The sequence below is a fragment of the Kogia breviceps genome, chromosome 7 (genome assembly GCF_026419965.1).
Source record: "Kogia breviceps isolate mKogBre1 chromosome 7, mKogBre1 haplotype 1, whole genome shotgun sequence".
In the NCBI taxonomy this organism is placed as follows: Eukaryota; Metazoa; Chordata; class Mammalia; order Artiodactyla; family Physeteridae; genus Kogia; species Kogia breviceps.
Window position 1 is genome coordinate 61,975,986 of NC_081316.1, and position 18,899 is coordinate 61,994,884.

At 43.0% G+C, this 18,899-nt stretch overlaps 1 protein-coding gene across 10 annotated transcripts in view; it reads left to right on the forward strand.

The window, feature by feature from the left end:
- TENM4 (teneurin transmembrane protein 4) overlaps nucleotides 1-18,899 on the forward strand; it is a 748,739-nt gene that overhangs the window by 710,086 nt on the left and 19,754 nt on the right. For all 10 annotated transcript variants that reach the window (XM_067038410.1, XM_067038412.1, XM_067038413.1 and 7 more), the window contains one exon: nucleotides 9,975-10,147. In XM_067038410.1, the coding sequence (XP_066894511.1) occupies nucleotides 9,975-10,147 (173 nt within the window). The remainder of the gene's footprint in view (nucleotides 1-9,974; nucleotides 10,148-18,899) is intronic.

The window sequence follows — 18,899 nt, forward strand, 5'->3', positions numbered from 1 at the left end:
GATCAAAAAACTAAATAAATACTGAAAGTGAAAATACTTTGCAAACTATGATGCTCCCAAGAAGTAACGGTCTGATATTATTATCATTATGGTAATTCTCAGCACAGGTTTGGACAGATTTTGCCAGTGCACATTGCTCCAGTGAATTTCCCACTTTTAGCTCCATGAGGCAGCTTAATGGATTCCAAACCCAAATGCTCTAATATTCTTTTTTAAAAAATCAGCCCAGGGCTTCCCTGGTGGCGCAGTGGTTGAGAGTCCGCCTGCCGATGCAGGGGACGCGGGTTTGTGCCCCGGTCCGGGAGGATCCCACGTGTCGCGGAGCGGCTGGGCCCGTGAGCCATGGCCGCTGAGCCTGCGTGTCCGGAGCTGTGCTCCGCTACGGGAAAGGCCACAACAGTGAGAGGCCCACGTACCGCAAAAAAAAAAAAAAAAAAAAAAAATCAGCCCAGGCTTGCCTGTTAGATGGGCTATTACTGAAACAAGTTTCAAGTTGGCTTTATCGAGCCTCTCAACAGATTAATACATCTAACATAAACACCACACACTTTAGAACAACTTGACTTAAGAGTTTATAATTCTGGGGAATCAAGGTTACTTTTCTTCTCTCAACCCACAGGTCTAATGGTAGGAAACCTCAAAGGGGTCTGTAATGCCTTCTTCATCTCCAGCGTGTGGCATCATTAATTTCAGGCTTGGGCTCCTGGGCAGTTGGCATTTGGTGACAAAGAAAATGGCCTGATGAGCTGAGGCGGGTTCCAAAATTATCTTGCTGGTTAGGCATGAGTAAGTTTCATAGAGGGAAGTGGCTCTGGCATCCCATGGTGCCCTGTGACAGCCCCTGTCATCCTTATGCTCGAGCTAACTACTCTAACACCCTAACTAATGTTATCTCTGTACAAGCTTGGGGCTTGCCACCTACTAGATGCTCAGTAACTACTTTATGAATGAAATTTACATTCAGGAGAGAAGGGGGATAATGAAGGAAAGAAAAAAATATGCTGTAGTGAGAAAAATACTAGGTTTACATTGCAGCTCCAGCACTATCAGCACTATTTTCTGCTTGAGGTATAAGAGCTAGAAAGAGCATTGTTCCCAACCTTACAATGAAAATAAGCCAAACAAATGGCAAATTAATGAGTTTTCCTTGAACTCCTCTGAAGTCACAGGGCAACCAAGTGGCCAAATCCAAGGAGAGACAGAGTGTCACATCGCAGACAAGATGTGAGCACTAGCTTACCTGGTAGATGCAACCAGTCCCTGGAAGGAGAAGTTCAGCTTGGTGAATCTATAAAGGCTCAGTGTGTACTGGCAAGAGAGTATGAAGCCCTTGGAGACTACAGAAATTGGGAGAGTCCACATCCTCCGGAACTTTTCCCCACAAACCCCACTCAGTACTCACAGAAAAGACTAGGGAAAGATGTAAGAAAATATCCCTTGTGGTAGACCTGGGGGAGGGGTACAGCAGCTGCTGAGGGAAGAGCACAAATTTCTGCCTGCTCCACCCAGACCCCTCTCACCTGATCTCCCATATGGAATAAAAGGCTTAATCTGTGGAGAGGAGGGCAACAAACACTCTTCTACTTAGGTATTGGTGGAAAACCATTGCAGCTGAATGAGGGAAGAAAAAAAATTTCTAACTACTGCCGGAAGAGGAGCAGGAATATGTAATGGGCCCAGACGGACAGCCTAAAAGGGGCAGGAGCACTGAAGAGGCCACACTTCTGAGACTCAGGGACACATGCAAATATAAGATTGAGGCTTAATCAGAACAAAAGAGAATTCTGTCAAGCTCACCAGCCACCACCGCTAGCTCAAAAGCTAAACATAACAATGAAAAGCAGACTACTACTGGGAAAGAGATAGAAGAGCCTAAAAAGAGACCTTTCCTAAGACCCTGGCACAAAGAGGGGACCTAAAACTGAGAAGAGAATAGACATATTGAAAGAAAACCCTCTGGCAAACCAGCTTCACATCCTAAACACAAGGTATTGCTGGAGGAATGTAAAGCCTGTGATACACTAAGGTTAAGCATAGAAGTAACAAATTTCAAAGCCAGCCCAAATCCTAACTAAATTAACTTAAACTCTCTCACTAAAGTTTGAGCAGAAGGAAACTCATACTCATACCCCAAATCTATTACCTCAGTGTCTACTGTGTTACACAAGATGTCACACTTTCAACTGAACATACAAAAAGGCAAGAAAAAGCAATACACTCCCAATAGACAAAGTAATCATCAAAACCACACTCAGATATGACACAGATGTTGAAACTATCTTTCAGGAATTTAAAATAACCAAAAATTATGTTAAAGGTGCTAATGGAAAAGGTGAACAACATGCAAGATCAGGTGGATAATTTCAGCAGAGAAATGAAAACTAAAAGAGAGAATTGATTGGAAATGCTAGAAATGAAAAACACAGTTACAGAAGTGAAGACTGCCTTTGATGGGCTTATCAGTAAACTTGACACAGCTGAGGAAAGTAGATAGGTCAATAGAAATTATCCAAACTGAAACACAAAGAGAAAAAAAAGAATGAAAAAAATACAGAAAAGGGCACCAAGAACTGGGGAACATCAACTGCTCTAATATACATGTCATTGGAATTCCAGAAGAAGAGAGAAAGAACAAGGCAGAAGAACCATTTGAGGAAATAATAGTCGAGAATTATCTGTTTGTAATGATAGACATCAAACCACAGACCCAAAATCTCAAAAAACACCAAGCAGAATAAACACACACACACACACTATACACACATAGATCTATGTATATCATATTCAAACTGCTGAGTACGAAAGAAAAAGAGAAAATCTTGAAAGCAGCCCCCCAAAAGGCATTTTTTACAGAGGAGCAAAGAAAAGAATCACAGCAGACTTCTCATCAGAAACCATACAAACTAGAAAACAGAAATGCTGAAAGAAAAAAAGAAATCTGTCAACCTAGAATTCTATATCCAGCAAAAATATCTTTCTAGTGAAGAAGTGTTATTAGAGGTATAGGCAGGGATAAGGGAACCAAGAAAGGACAGTGAGGCATCCAGGCACTAAAAACAGTGAACAACTATTACCAACCCTTGGGCTGAAGGGCAAGGCAGGGAAGGAATACGATATTGTTACTAAAGCCCAGTGGGAGCTGTAACCATGAAGGAGAAGGCATCTGGTAGAAGCTGTAATTGTGGGTAGATGCACCCACTATTAGAAATATGGCACCAAAGGACATGGAGAGTAGGGAAAACTCCTCCTTATGATCTCCAGTCTCTTGTCATTTCCTGCCATTGACTGAACCCAACCAGAAGCAAGCCATCAGGGGGCCCCAGGGATGCAGTCTGCAGGGGTCAGCCCCTCTGAGCACAGAGAAGGGCAGAGAATGGATCTGAGGAGGGAACAGAAAATAAACAGCACAGACATTGACTGGCTCTGTGACATTGTACACATAAGTGGCAGAGCCAGGGTTCAATCTCAGATCTACCTGAATCCTAAGCACTTACCACCAGTTGCATGTCCTCAAGTATAACATCAATGAGAACTAAGACCTGAAGTGATAGGGTGGACCAGATCTTAGAAATCCTGAAGACTACAATTCATTGTTGGGACTTAATTCTATGGGAAATGGGCAGGAAGGACAAATTTTTATTGCAGAAGCCAACAAGTAGCCTGGCTCTGCTGCAGTTTTGGAGTAGCTGCAAATGGTTTAGTGATGCCAATCTCTTATAGTGACCTGGGGTCAAGGGAACTATTGGTGTGCATGGGCTGTGAACTCTAATTATTCACAGAGGTTACAGTGGCCATTTCCTCCATTTCCTCTTGTTGGTGATGGTGTTGTTTGAAACAATTATAGATGAAAGTCGCAAAAATCAAATCTTTATTTTCAACTAAAAAGTCCCTGATCAGCAAAAGTTCAGTATCAGAGAGGCAATGTGGCATTTTCCTCACCAGCCATGCATAGTAAAATAGCTCGAGATGTGAAGTATTGAGTGTGAAGAAGAAAGCTTTGCAGTGTATGTGAAGATACCCTTTAGTGGTCCTCTTCTGAGAGCCAAGTTCACAGCCACTCTGTGAATCTTTTATGTGTGTTCTTTCCTCGTGCCCCAAAGATGCTTTGGGAAAATGAGTGAAGAAAAGTCAGTGAAAGGAAATAGTAAAAAGCCAATCACCTGGCCATCTCCATCATACCCCCAGATGGGGCTCAGCATCACTGCAAAGTCAGCCGTAATGGTAGCAAAGCAAAGCATCTTGAGGAGAAAACTGTCAGTCTTCTTGACCCAACTTGAGATTTCCAGACCCAATTTTTTCTTTAACATAGTTGAACAGAAAGGTTTTGATTTGAAATGGCACCATCTTTATGGGAAGCTTGATGAAAGAACACAGACTTTAAGGTCAGACAGACCTGACAGAATCTATATTCCTCTGTTAGCTGTGTGATCTTACTCAAGTTACTTATCCTTTCCGAGCCTCAGCTTCACCAATTGTGAAATGATGATAATAATGCCCACTTTCAAAAATGGTTGTCAGCACAGTGCTCAGTACCTAAAATGTACTCTATGAGTATTAATGAATTTTCCCTTCCTCATATGGAAAGTGAGAGGTAATAGGGATGGAGTTCTTAGTTATTCTCATCCCAGGTCTTGAAAAAACAACAATAATATCTACTATTTATTTATTGATTGATTCATTCATCCAAGAATTATATATTGAGTACCTTTTATACGCTGGGTCCTGCTTTAGGCACTAAGAATACAAACAAGGTCCCTGTCCTCATGGAGCTTATATTCTAGCAGGAAAAGAGAGACAACAGTCAAGTAAACAAATAAACAAGATGATAAGTGAAAACAGTAAAATAAGATAATGTGATAAAGATGGGAGGACCCATCAGAAAGGGTGATCAGGGAAGGCCTTGCTGGAATAATAACTTTTGAACTAAAACATGAGTAATAAAAGGAACTAGCCCTGCCAAGATTAGAGGGAAGAGCATTCCCAGCAAAGGGAACAGTCAGTATGAGCATCCCAAGCCTGGTTTGAACTCAGTGTGTTTGGAGAACAGAAGCAAATGTAATGGAACAGAGGAAGTAGGATGGAATAGGGTTCAAGGTGAAATCAGAAAGAGGCAGGAAAGGGCAGATCATTCAACCAATGCTCATTCACATTATTGAGCATCTACTACGTGCTGGGCACTCTCCTAAATTCTGGGGATACACCAGTGACTGAACAAAGTCCCTTCCTTCAGGGAGTCGATAGTCTAGTGAGGGCAGTCTCATGGGGTCCTTGCAGGCCCTGGAAGGAATTTGCATTTAAATATGTTACTTTGTTTGATCTTCAAGTATCTCTCTGAGACAGGTATTATTACCCTCGTTTTATAGAGGAGAAAACAGAGGCACACAAGGTTATGTTATATAACCTACCTGAAATAGCATCCTTTGTGGTAGGAGTTGGATGGTTAGCAGAAAAACAGAACTGAGTGCCCACCCTCTAGGGTTGCATTGCTAGCAAGTGTAGAGCCTGGATTCAAAGCCTAGGCCACCTGGCTCCAAGGACCTTCCCACACCAACATGTTCCTTCTGTTCCTCTTCAACAGAAAGGAAGAAAATTGGCCAGTAATTTAAGTAGAGCTACAACAGACGTATCTAAGCCATTGTCCAGAACTTTTCCCTCATGGGGCCAGGGTTTGAGGCAGCCACTTGTAATCCAGGGAGTGCAGACAGAGACCTGTCCCCAACACCCTGTTGGGGAGCACCAACATCCTTTCCCTTAGCAGCTCTGTATCCGGAAGAGAAAGGGCCCCACCAAGGGGGCCACAGGGCAGAGGTCAAGGTCCAGAGGATGGGCAGCTCCAGCTCCTCCCTGCAGAGGCAGAAGCAGCAGCGTTCTGATGGCATAATCACAGGTACTGATCAGGCGGCAGAGAGATCCAGTGGCATTTCTCAAGCTCCAGGAAGTGCTGAAATGAATGAATAAGAGACAAGAAAATTCTATAAATTGGCTGTTCTGTTGGATGTTCATTTAATTAAGACATTCAGTCCTTCTAATGGAAAATGTGAGGAATGGAAATTACTGTTTTCTGGCCATCTCATATAAAATAAAAGCAGATCTTGAAAGCATGGGGCCTTTTCATTGTATCGTCTTCAGGCTCAATTTAATTATGTATTACAGGCCACCTTCAATAATAATTACGATTGTCTGCCTTTACGTAAAGCCTCTTTCTATCTTGGAGACTAAAACTCTGGGGAGTTGCCTACGGAGATTGCTAAAGTATCGTTTAGTGAAGGTGGTTGTTCCCCTATTTGTGCATTCAGCAGATGTTTATCAGGGACCTACTGTGTGTCAAGCCTCTGTCAGGTCCTGCAGGGGGTAGCGTGTGATTGAATGACAGTCTGTCTTCTCCCAAAGAGCAGGAAAGAGGCCTCACATGTCCAATCATGCATTTGTTTATTCGTTCAATCAACATTCCCTGCCCGTCTTCTCCCTACCAGTCCCCATGCTGGGGAGGCTGAGATGAACTAACGGACAGACCTCCAGGGTGGTGGAATCCAGATGCCCAGTCTAGCTGTCTGACTCCACGACCCTGTCCTGACTCAGGCACTCCGAGGCCAAAGTAAGAGACAAGTTGTACGTCAGCTCTTATAATGCAGGGGACACATTCTGTGCTAGAGCTGTGCCAGAGTATAACTGGGAGAAGAAGAGCTGGGGAGACCAGGAAGGGCTTTATGAGGTGGCATTTGAGCAAGGCCTTGATAGAAGTAGTATCGAGCCGACATCTGAGCCCTAATTAATAATCTATTAAGTCTTAGTTTTAAGGCTCCAAAACTCCATTTTAAGTATCTTGCATGGTATAATAAAATCTTTTTTATCCAGTTAGGTCAGGAAATTAGATTAATAAAGAGTGTGGGGCTTCCCAGGTGGCGCAGTGGTTGAGAGTCCGCCTGCCGATGCAGGGGATATGGGTTTGTGCCCCGGTCCGGGAAGATCCCACATGCCGCGGAGCCTGTGCGTCCGGAGCCTGTGCTCCGCAACGGGAGAGGCCACAACAGTGAGAGGCCCGCGTACCACAAAAAAAAAAAAAAAAAAGAGTGTGTACATGGTTCACAGGTGTTCAAAGAACCAGACTAGAACAGCATACTCATCCCATGAAACTGTTGGACTGAAATGGATCTTCCAGTTGATGTCAAAGATGACTTGGGATCTGACAGCACTCAGCTTACTGATAGACCACAGATACAGTTAAGGTGACCAGGGCAGAGCCAGTTTTGGGGGGGGGGGGGTCTTGATTTTTAGCTCAGAAATTTGGGATGCCCTAGTAATATTTTACTGAAAAGGCCTAGAGGTTGATATTGGCAGATGTCCTATAAATGAGATGCTTCTATAAATGCCAGTAATTTTAAAAGTCCTCTTCCCCAAGGTGGCCATGCTTATGAGGCATTACTTGGGTTGTCACAGCACTTTTCTGATTATGAAAATAATCCACGTTAATTATTAAAAAATCTTGGGAGTATAAAATGCATATAAATAAGCAACTAAAATCACCTGTAGGGCTTCCCTGGTGGCACAGTGGTTGAGAGTCCGCCTGCCGATGCAGGGCACAGGGATTCGTGCTCCGGTCCGGGAAGATCCCACATGCCGCGGAGCGGCTGGGCCTGTGAGCCGTGGCCACTGGGCCTGCGCGTCCGGAGCCTGTGCCCCGCAACGGGAGGGGCCGCGACAGTGAGAGGCCCACGTACCGCAAAAAATAAAATAAAATAAAATAATAAAATAAAATAAAATCACCTGTAAACATTTTTGTGAAATTCCTTCCTGTTCAAATTTCCAGCAGCCATGAAGGGTTAAAAAGGACACCAGCCTCTCCCAGAGTTGAAGGGAGCAGAGCTTCTCCAGGTGAGAGAGGCCTCAAGACAGACATTCCAGATCTTTACCCCAAGACGCCCCCTCCTTCCTGCAGCAATCTCTCAGAGTCACTCCCTTACCCGGCTCTGAGCGGCACTCTGTACCTTTCACCCTCCAGTCCAGGTCAAGTCACACCACCACCCTCCGTTAAGCCAGACTGACCTTTCCTTATAACAATCTGATTCAGTACAAAGGAAGAAAAATGAGAAATCATGACAGGAAACAGGTTTCCAAACCCCTTAACTGCCTCTAAGAGAACCCAAAGGACTGATACAGCGCCACAGCCTTGCCCCACCAAGCTCAGGCCTGACGTATGTGGTCGAGACCCCTGCTTTTCTCGCCATCTTGGAAAGGGCTTCCATTCCCCTTCCTCAGGCTTCAGCACCAAAGATTCAACTCTCCCAGAGCCCCTTGGCCCTTCCCCCAGAGTCGGTCTCAGGTCAAGGACTGGGGCAATTCATTCCAAAGACCTTCACCAACACCTCCTCTGTGGCAGACCGCACCAGGGACTGTTACCATTTGGTGTAAAGCGTGCCGTGATCAGTAGCAGCCACAGGGACAGATAGAGTTGGCAGATGGCAGAATCCATGCAGCATTCAAATGTGACCTTGAACAGAAAATTGCTCAACAAAGGCCTACCTAGTCTCACCTACCAAGTCTCACCTGAAACCATAGAAGCTATGGGACCCCAGCCTCCCATCAGGAAGCCAGGCCCAGCTGAAGGCATCACAAGAAGAGCAAGGATGGAATTGAACTTTCAGGCCTTTCATTTCACCATGGTTAAAACCCTCAAGGGCCAAGAGGACAGCTTTACCCCAGTAATAAAAGCCAAGCAGGAAAAAAAGTCCAGTGGGAGACCCAGAGTACATGAGGGAGACGTATACAGCTGAACCCACTCTATAAGCTTGAGCCTGTGTAGAAGTCAGAAATACTGGCATCTGGGCGAAGAACTTTTTCCCCGTTCGCACACAAGGGCAAAAAGGCTCTTTAAAACCTACCTTTTTTACACTTCAGCCTCCCGTAATTACGAAATGTTAGTAGCCCGCTCCCCGCTATCTCCCAATTACTCTGCAGCAGGTAAGAGAGCACACGCGATGGATACTTGCAAATAGACAGTACGGAGATGCTCCCTGAAGACAGAGAATCAAGTGGTGGCTTGGAAGCAGACAGAGCTGAGTTTGAATTTCGACTCTATCACACTTAGCTGTGTGACCTTGAGCAGGTGACCTCACTTTTCTGAGCCTCCTCCAAAATGGAGCTAATATGTACCTTTTAGACTAGTTGTGAAGGTTAAAAGAAAGAATGTGTGAACATTGTGCGACTAGCACCATACCTGAACAATATGAACGCCATATTCTAGGTGGTGAATAATTTTAGGTATTTCTTTTAGTCTCATCAGGAGAATGGGCAAGAGAATTAAGATTCAATTATGATGCTTCAGAAAGACCACACCAGAGTGAAGCTGTGAGTTTTGAGCGCCACAGATACATAGCTGCTTGGTGCCAGATGTGAAGGGGTTGCTAGAGCCCATCTGTCTAGCCTGCTTATGTGGCAGCAGAATCCTGGTTGGAATTCAAAGTCCCCTTTTCCCAGGATCTGTAGCTTCCTGGATTAGCATTAGCGTTCTCTCCGGTGCTGTTCAGAGAAACCTACAGTTCTTGGGGGCGGAGGGGGGCAGTGGTTGAGCCAGTATTCAAGCAATCAGTTTGACTGCTCGCCTCTGGGAGTCGCCCAGCTCTAAGACTCCGGGTCATCCGTCCCATATGGGCACCATCATTTCACCCTTCGTGGGTGACATAGTGACAGGGCACTTCCACATGTTGCTCACAGGAATCCTGGGCGGTGGATAGGGCAGGTGTTATCATCTCCACTCTACGGAATTAGGAAAGGAAGATTCAGAGAGGTAAGTTGTTTGCCTACAGTTGAATATCAGCGGGTGGAATGGTATCCAAGGAGATGCAGGAGACGTGGAAATGTATCTGACCAGAAAGAAAAGCAGAACATGCAAAACCATGGCATAAGGTAGAACATGCCAAGTTCCAGCAATGGCACAATTATATTTCTGTTACTCAGAGCCACCCCTTGGTTTTCAGGTACGACAGCTTTGGGCGCCTGACCAATGTGACCTTCCCTACTGGCCAGGTGAGCAGTTTCCGAAGTGATACAGACAGCTCAGTGTATGTCCAGGTAGAGACATCCAGCAAGGATGATGTCACCATAACCACCAACCTGTCTGCCTCAGGTGCCTTCTATACACTGCTGCAAGGTAAGCCAGGTGGGGGGTTGGGATCTTGGAGACCATGGGGTGGGGAGACCCCTTTGAAAGAGGATGACACAAGAAACAAGCTGCTACTGCAGCTGCCCAAGAACAGGAAAGCATAACAACTGGTTTCTCTCTGTATTGCCACATAATTTGCAAAACACACCAGCCTGAGCCCTGTAAATCCTCTCCCTCAAGCTTCAGAGTAATATTTCATTGTCTCATTCCATTATCAGCAGAACAAAGGGTAGAGAATCCATTAGCTGCTAATCCAGGTGACCTCGCTATTCTGCCATTCTAATGGCTCCCGGATTAAAGACTGACTCTCACTCTGGTGCAGATGACAAAGGACAAGAATAATTACATCTAATTATGAAAGGGATTTGGGCGTGGAGAAGGCCTCCCTGAATCTCAGGTGAGAGCTCTTTGTTACTCTCCTAGGATTCTATAGAGAAGAGACCCTTCTCTGTGTCCATCAAATAATCCCTGATATGAGTTGATCTTTTAGCTTCAGATAAATCACAAGGATGAAACCTCGCTGTGAACTGTCTGCCTCAGTTGTTCTCATGGGTCCTGGTGACCCAGAGTGGAGCTTGCAGCTTTGTTGGACTTAGTAAGCATGAGAAAAAAGAAGCCATCACTAGGGAAAGCCTTGCTTGATGTTTTTCCCCAGCCTCCAGATAGCTTTTCATACTCCCAAAAGCTTTGACACAAAGTAGTAAAAACAGCCTTGGCCTGGGAGTCAGAGTCCCAAATTCTAGTCCTAATTCTGCCACCCCATCACCATGGCCCTCAAGTTTCTACTCTGGGAAAAGAAAGCAAGTTGAAGCCATGTTGAATGGTGCAGGGCAGTGCAAAGAGCAGCAGTTGTCGGACAGACACACTGGGACCCCCATGCCTGCTGTACCAGCTCCAACCTGTGTGAATTGGGTGGAGTCACTCTTCTCCGATCCTCAGTTTCTGGGTCGGGGAAATGGGGCTGAATTACAATTCCTGCTTCCTAGGGTTGCTCAATTTCTTTTTTTTACTCTCAATTTCCAATTTTTTTTGGAATTTTATTTTATTTATTTTTTTATATAACATGTTCTTATTAGTTATCCATTTTATACATATTAGTGTAGACATGTCAATCCCAATCTCCCAATTCATCACACCACACCCCCCACCCCCCTGCCACTTTTCCCCCTTGGTATCCATACGTTCTCTACATCTGTGTCTCTATTTCTGCCCTGCAAACTAGTTCATCTGTACCATTTTTCTAGGTTCCACATATATGTGTTAATATACAATATTTGTTTTTCTCTTTCTGACTTACTTCACTCTGTAAGACAGTCTCTGCATCCATCCACGTCTCTACAAATGACCCAATTATGTTCCTTTTTTATGGCTGAATAATAGTCCATTGTACATATGTACCACATCTTCTTTATCCATTTGTCGATGGGCATTTAGGTTGCTCCCATGTCCTGGCTATTGTAAATAGTGCTGCAATGAACATTGGGGTGCATGTGTCTTTTTGAGTTATGGTTTTCTCTGGGTATATGCCCAGTAGTGAGATTGCTGGGTCATATGGTAATTCTATTTTTAGTTTTTTGTTTTTTTTGTTTTTTTGTTTTTTTTTTTTTTTTAGTTTTTTAAGGAACTTCCATACTGTTCTCCATAGTGGCTGTATCCATTTAGATTCCCACCAACAGTGCAAGAGGGTTCCGTTTTCTCCACATCCTCTCCAGCATTTGTTGTTTGTAGATTTTCTGATGATGCCCATTCTAACTGGTGTGAGGTGGTACCTCATTGTAGTTTTGATTTGCATTTCTCTAATAATTAGTGATATTGAGCAGATTTTCATGTGCTTCTTGGCCATCTGTATGTCTTCTTTGGAGAAATGTCTGTTTAGGTCTTCTGCCCACTTTTGTATTGGGTTGTTTTTTTAATATTGAGCTTCATGAGCTGTTTATATATTTTGGAAATTAATCCTTTGTCCGTTGATTCATTTGCAAATAATTTCTCCCATTCTGAGGGTTGTCTTTTCGTATTGTTTGTAGTTTCCTTTGCTGTGCAAAAACTTTTAAGTTTCATTAGGTCGCCTTCGTTTATTTTTGTTTTTATTTCCATTACCCTAGGAGGCAGATCAAAAAAGATCTTGCTGTGATTTATGTCAGAGAGTATCCTTCCTTTGTTTTCCTCTAAGAGTTTTATAGTGTCCAGTCCTACATTTAGGTCTCTAATCCATTTTGAGTTTATTTTTATGTATGGTGTTAGGGAGTGTTCTAATATCATTCTTTTACATGTAGCTGTCCAGTTTCCCAGCACCACTTATTGAAGAGACTGTCTTTTCTCCATTGTATATCCTTGACTCCTTTGTCATAGATTAGTTGACCATAGGTGCATGGGTTTATCTCTGGACTTTCTATCTTGTTCCATTGATCTATATTTCTGTTTTTGTGCCAGTACCATATTGTCTTGATTACTGTAGCTTTGTAGTACAGTCTGACGTCAGGGAGTCTGATTCCTCCAGCTGTGTTTTCTTCCCTCAAGACTGCTTTGGCTATTTGGGGTCTTTTGTGTCTCCATACAAATTTTAAGATTTTCTGTTCTAGTTCTATAAAAAATGCCATTGGTAATTTGATAGGGATTGCATTGAATCTGTAGATTGCTTTGGGTAATATAGTCATTTTCACAATATTGATTCTTCCAATCCAAGAACATTGTATATCTTTCCATCTGTTTGTATCATCTTTAATTTCTTTCATCAGTGCCTTATAGTTTTCTGCCTACACATCTTTTGTCTCCCTAGGTAGGTTTATTCCTAGGTATTTTATTCTTTTTGTTGCAGTGGTAAATGGGAGTGTTTCTTTAATTTCTCTTTCGGATTTTTCATCATTAGTGTATAGGAATACAAGAGATTTCTGTGCATTAATTTTGTATCCTGCAGCTTTACCAAATTCATTGATTAGCTCTAGTAGTTTTCTGGTGGCGTCTTTAGGATTCTCTATGTATAGTATCATGTCATTTGCAGTGACATTTTTACTTCTTTTTTTCCAATTTGTATTCCTTTTATTTCTTTTTCTTCTCTGATTGCTGTGGCTAGGACTTCCAAAACTATGTTGAATAATAGTGGTGAGAGTGGACATCCTTGTCTTTTTCCTGATCTTAGAGGAAATGCTTTCAGTTCTTCACCATTGAGAATGATGTTTGCTGTGGGTTTGTCGTATATGGCCTTTATTATGTTGAGGTAGGTCCCCCTCTATGCCCACTTTCTGGAGAGTTTTTATCATAAATGGGTGTTGAATTTTGTCAAAAGCTTTTTCTGCATCTGCTGACATGATCATATGGTTTTACTTCTTCAATTTGTTATTATGATGTATCATAGTGATTGATTTGCGTATATTGAAGAATCCTTGCATCCCTGGTATAAATCACACTTGATCATGGTATAGGATCCTTTTAACGTGCTGTTGGATTCTGTTTGCTGGTATTTTGTTGGGGATTTTTGCATGTGTATTCATGAGTGATATTGGTCTGTAATTTTCTTTTTTTGTAGTTTCTCTGTCTGGTGTGGTATCAGGGTGATGGTGGCCTCATAGAATGAGTTTGGGAGTGATCCTTCCTCTGCAGTTTTTTGGAAGAGTTTGAGAAGGATGGGTAGCTCTTCTCTAAATGTTTGATAGAATTCACCTGTGAAGCCATCTGGTCCTGGACTTTTTTTTGTTGAAAGATTTTTAATCACAGTTTCAATTTCATTACTTGTGATTTGTCTGTTCATATTTTCTATTTCTTCCTGGTTCAGTCTTGGAAGGTTATACCTTTCTAAGAATTTCTCCATTTCTTCCAGGTTGTCCATTTTATTGGCATAGAGTTGCTTGTAGTAGTCTCTTAGGATGCTTTGTATTTCTGCAGTGTCTGTTGTAACTTCTCCTTTTTCATTTCTAATTTTTTTTTTTTTTTTTTTTTTTTGTGGTACGCGGGCCTCTCACTGTTGTGGCCTCTCCCATTGCGGAGCGCAGGCTCCGGACGCGCAGGCTCAGCGGCCATGGCTCACGGGCCCAGCCGCTCCGCGGCATGTGGGATCTTCCCAGACCGGGGCACGAACCCGTGTCCCCTGCGTCGGCAGGCAGATTCTCAACCACTGCACCACCAGGGAAGCCCTCATTTCTAATTTTATTGATTTGAGTCCCCTCCCTCTTTTTCTTGATGAGTCTGGCTAATGGTTAATCAATTTTGTTTATCTTCTCAAAGAACCAGCTTTTAGTTTTATTGATCTTTGCTGTTGTTTTCTTTGTTTCTATTTCATTTATTTCTGCTGTGATCTTTATGATTTCTTTCCTTCTACTAATTTTGGGTTTTGTTTGTTCTTCTTTCTCTGGTTCCTTTAGGTGTAAGGTTAGATTGTTTATTTGAGATGTTTGTTGTTTCTTCTTTTTTTTTCTTTTGCGGTATGTGGGCCTCTCACTGTTGTGGCCTCTCCCGTTGCGGAGCACAGGCTCCCGACACGCAGGCTCAACGGCCACAGCTTATGGGCCCAGCCACTCCACGGCATGTGGGATCTTCCTGGACCAGGGCACGAACCCAAGTCCCCTGCATCAGCAGGCGGACTCTCAACCACTGCGCCACCGGGGAAGCCCTGTTGTTTCTTGAGGTAGGATTCATTGCTATAAACTTCCCTCTTAGAACTCCTTTTGCTGCATCGCATAGGTTTTGGATCGTCGTGTTTTCATTTTCATTTGTCTCTAGGTATTTTTTTAATTTCCTCTTTGATTTCTTCAGTGATCTCTTGGTTATTTAGTAATGTATTGTTTAGCCTCCATGTGTTTTTGTTTTTTATGGTTTTTTTCCCTGTAATTGATTTCTAATCTCATAGCATTGTGGTCAGAAAAGATGCTTGATATGATTTCCATTTTCTTAAATTTACCGAGGCTTGATTTGTGACCCAAGATGTGATCTATCTTGGAGAATGTTCCGTGCACACTTGAGAAGAAAGTGTAATCTGCTGTTTTTGGATGGAATGTCCTATAAATATCAATTAAATCTATCTGGTCTATTGTGTCATTTAAAGCTTGTTTTTACTTATTAATTTTCTGTTTGGATGATCTGTCCATTGGTGTAAGTGAGGTGTTAAAGTCTCCCTCTATTACTGTGTTACTGTTGATTTCCTCTTTTAGAGCTGTTAGCCATTGCCTTACATATTGAGGTGCTCCTATGTTGGGTGCATATATTTATAATTGTTATATCTTCCTCTTGGATTGATCCCTTGATCATTATGTAGTGTCCTTCCTTGTCTCTTGTAACATTGTTTATTTTAACGTCTATTTTATCTGATATGAGTATTGCTACTACAGCTTTCTTTTGATTTCCATTTGCATGGAATATCTTTTTCCATCCCCTACTTTCAGTCTGTATGTGTTCCTAGGTCTGAACTGGGTCCCTTGTAGACAGCATATATATGGGTCTTGTTTTTGTATCCCTTCAGCGAGCTTATGTCTTTTGGTTGGAGCATTTAATCCATTCACGTTTAAGTTAATTATCGATATGTATGTTCCTATTACCGTTTTCTTAATTGTTTGGGGTTTGTTTTTGTAGGTCCTTTTCTTCTCTTGTGTTTCCCACTTAGAGAAGTTCCTTTAGCATTTGTTGTAGAGCTGGTTTGGTGGTGCTGAATTCTTTTAGCTTTTGTTTGTCTGTAAAGCGTTTGATTTCTCCATCGAATCTGAATGAGATCCTTGCCAGGTAGAGTAATCTTGGTTGTAGGTTTTTTCCTTTCTTCACTTTAAGTATGTCATGCCACTCCCTTCTTGCTTGTAGAGTTTCTGCTGAGAAATCAGCTGTTAACCTTATGGGAGTTCCCTTGTATGTTATTTGTCGTTTTCTCCTTGCTGCTGTCAATAACTTTTTTTTGTCCTTAATTTTTGCCAATTTGGTTACTGTGTGTCTCGGCGAGTTTCTCCTTGGGTTTATCCTGTATGGGACTCTCTGTGCTTCCTGGACTTGGGTGGCTATTTCCTTTCCCATGTCAGGGAAGTTTTCGACTATAATCTCTTCAAATATTGTCTCGGGTCCTTTCTCTCTCTCCTCCTTCTGGGACCCCTATAATGTGAATGTTGTTGTGTTTAATGTTGTCCCAGAGGTCTCTTAGGCTGTCTTCATTTCTTTTCATTCTTTTTTCTTTATTCTGTTCTGCAGCAGTTCATTCCACCATTCTCTCTTCCAGGTCATTTATCCATTTTTCTGCCTCAGTTATTCTGCTATTGATTCCTTCTAGTGTATTTTTCATTTCAGTTATTGTATTGTTCATCTCTGTTTGTTTGTTCTTTAATTCTTCTAGGTCTTTGTTAAACATTTCTTACATCTTCTCTATCTTTGCCTCCATTCTTTTTCTGAGGTCCTGGATTATCTTCACTATCATTATTCTGAATTCATTTTCTGGAAGGTTGCCTATCTCCACTTCATTTAGTTGTTTTTCTGGGGTTTTATCTTGTTCCTTCATCTGGTACATAGCCCTTTGCCTTTTCATCTTGTCTATCTTTCTGTGAATGTGGTTTTTATTCCACAGGCTGCAGGATTGTAGTTCTTGCTTCTGCTGTCTGCCCTCTGGGGGATGAGGCTATCTAAGAGGCTTGTGCAAGTTTCCTGATGGGAGGGACTGGTGGTGGGTAGAGCTGACTGCTGCTCTGGTGGGCAGAGCTCAGTAAAACTTTAATCCGCTTGACTGCTTAGGGGTGGGGCTGGGTTCCCTCTCTGTTGGCTGTTTGGCCTGAGGTGACCCAACACTGGAGCCTACAGGCTCTTTGGTGGGGCTAATGGCAGACTCTGGGAGGGCTCACACCAAGGAGTGCTCCCCAGAACTTCTGTTGCCATTGTGCTTGTCCCCATGGTGAGACACAGCCACCCACTGCCTCTGCAGGAGACCCTCCAACGCTAGCAGGTAGGTCTGGTTCAGTCTCCCATGGGGTCACTGCTCCTTCCCCTGGGTCCCGATGTGCACACTACTTTGTGTGTGCCCTCCAGGAGTGGAGTCACTGTTTCCCCCAGTCCTGTCAATGTCCTGCAATCAAATCCCGCTAGCCTTCAAAGTCTGATTCTCTAGGAATTCCTCCTCCCGTTGCCAGACCCACAGTTGGGGAAGCCTGACGTGGGGCTCAGAACCTTCACTCCAGTGGGTGGACTTCTGTGGTATAATTATTCTCCAGTTTGTGAGTCACCCACCCAGCAGTTATGGGATTTGATTTTATCGTGATTGCGTCCCTCCTACTGTCTCATTGTGGCTTCTCCTTTGTCTTTGGATGTGAGGTATCTTTTTTGGTGATTTCCAGTGTCCTCCTGTCAATGATTGTTCAGCAGTTAGTTGTGATTCCGGTGCTCTCGCAAGAGGGAGTGAGAGCACGTCCTTCTACTCCACCATCTTGAACCAATCTCCCCTCAGACAATTCCTTTACACAATATACATACAGTGACCAGCATGGGCCAGGCACATAGTATTGCTTAGAAAGTACTTGTTGGATTAATTAATTAACAGGCATTTTGATTTACCGTAAGAAAATAACCATATATTTTCACAACCATTTTTCTTCCCAAATGTGGTCCTGTGCCTTTTCCAAACCTCAAAGAACAATAGCGGTTCTCAGTCAAAGAAAGAGAAATCAAGCCCTGGAATTCCTTCCCCACCAAGCACCTTTAGCAATGGGTTGGGACAGACCCTAGGTATTTATGCTCTGGCTGGGTTATTGGCAAGAAAAGGTACCAGTTCCAAACCAGCCAGGGTTCTGCCTGACCAAGAACAGCAGTGCAGCTGATGACATGCAGACGTTGTATCCTTCAAGCCTATTTTCTTCCCTGTGGTTAAGAATTGTCTCCTCTGCTCCATACGTCTAAGCCGACTTTCAGCGTTTTTCTCAAAAGTTAATGCAGGCCTTCCAATATTTAGACAACTTTTAAAACTCAGAAGTGCCACATCTCCTCAGTTTTAAAATGTACCATCGATTTAATAACAACTTTTCAGGTGGGGGTGGGGTGGGGAGAGACACTGCTCAAAATCCATACAAGGACTTAAGACACATTCCAATTTCAGAAACATTAAAACGTGAAAAGGAAACGTACATCTCAGAATCCAGGAAACATGGTACCTCTTTTTCTTCTTTGGGACCTGTGCCAAGCTCTCCTTTCATACCAGGCTTAGATCCTCAGTTTTGCAGCCACCTCAGTAGAGTCTTCGTAAAAAGCTCTTCTGGTTTCATCTTACGTCTGAACTATGGGAAGAAATAAGAAGTAGCTACTAATGAACAGCAGCCTTGGGAAGTCACAGCTCACATTAAACGGGGATCGTTTGAGACGGGCCTCGACAGATGCTGTTCCATCCAAAGTAACCATTAATGGACATATGTGGATTCAGCAAGGAGCAGCTTTAAAAGATAAATCGACACAGGCTTTTTCACTATTCAAAGGAAGTAAAATACAGATTGTCAGTGAATAATGCATAGCAAGTTTGAGGCAGATTTTAGAATTCTGTGTGCGTGAGAAAGAAAGGGAGAAAGATGGGGGCAAGGGGGTAGGAGAGAGAGAGGCTGATCTGATGCCATCCTGGCAAGGAAGATTCAGTGAGGGTTACCTACAAAAACCACATCCTTATTGCTTGACATAGCCTAGTATATATCTAGTTCCATCCAGCAAATATTTACTGAGCACATGCAATAATAATAATGATAGCTAACATTTTGAGCACTTACTCAGTATGAAGTATATTTTTAGTGTTTTACATTCATCATCC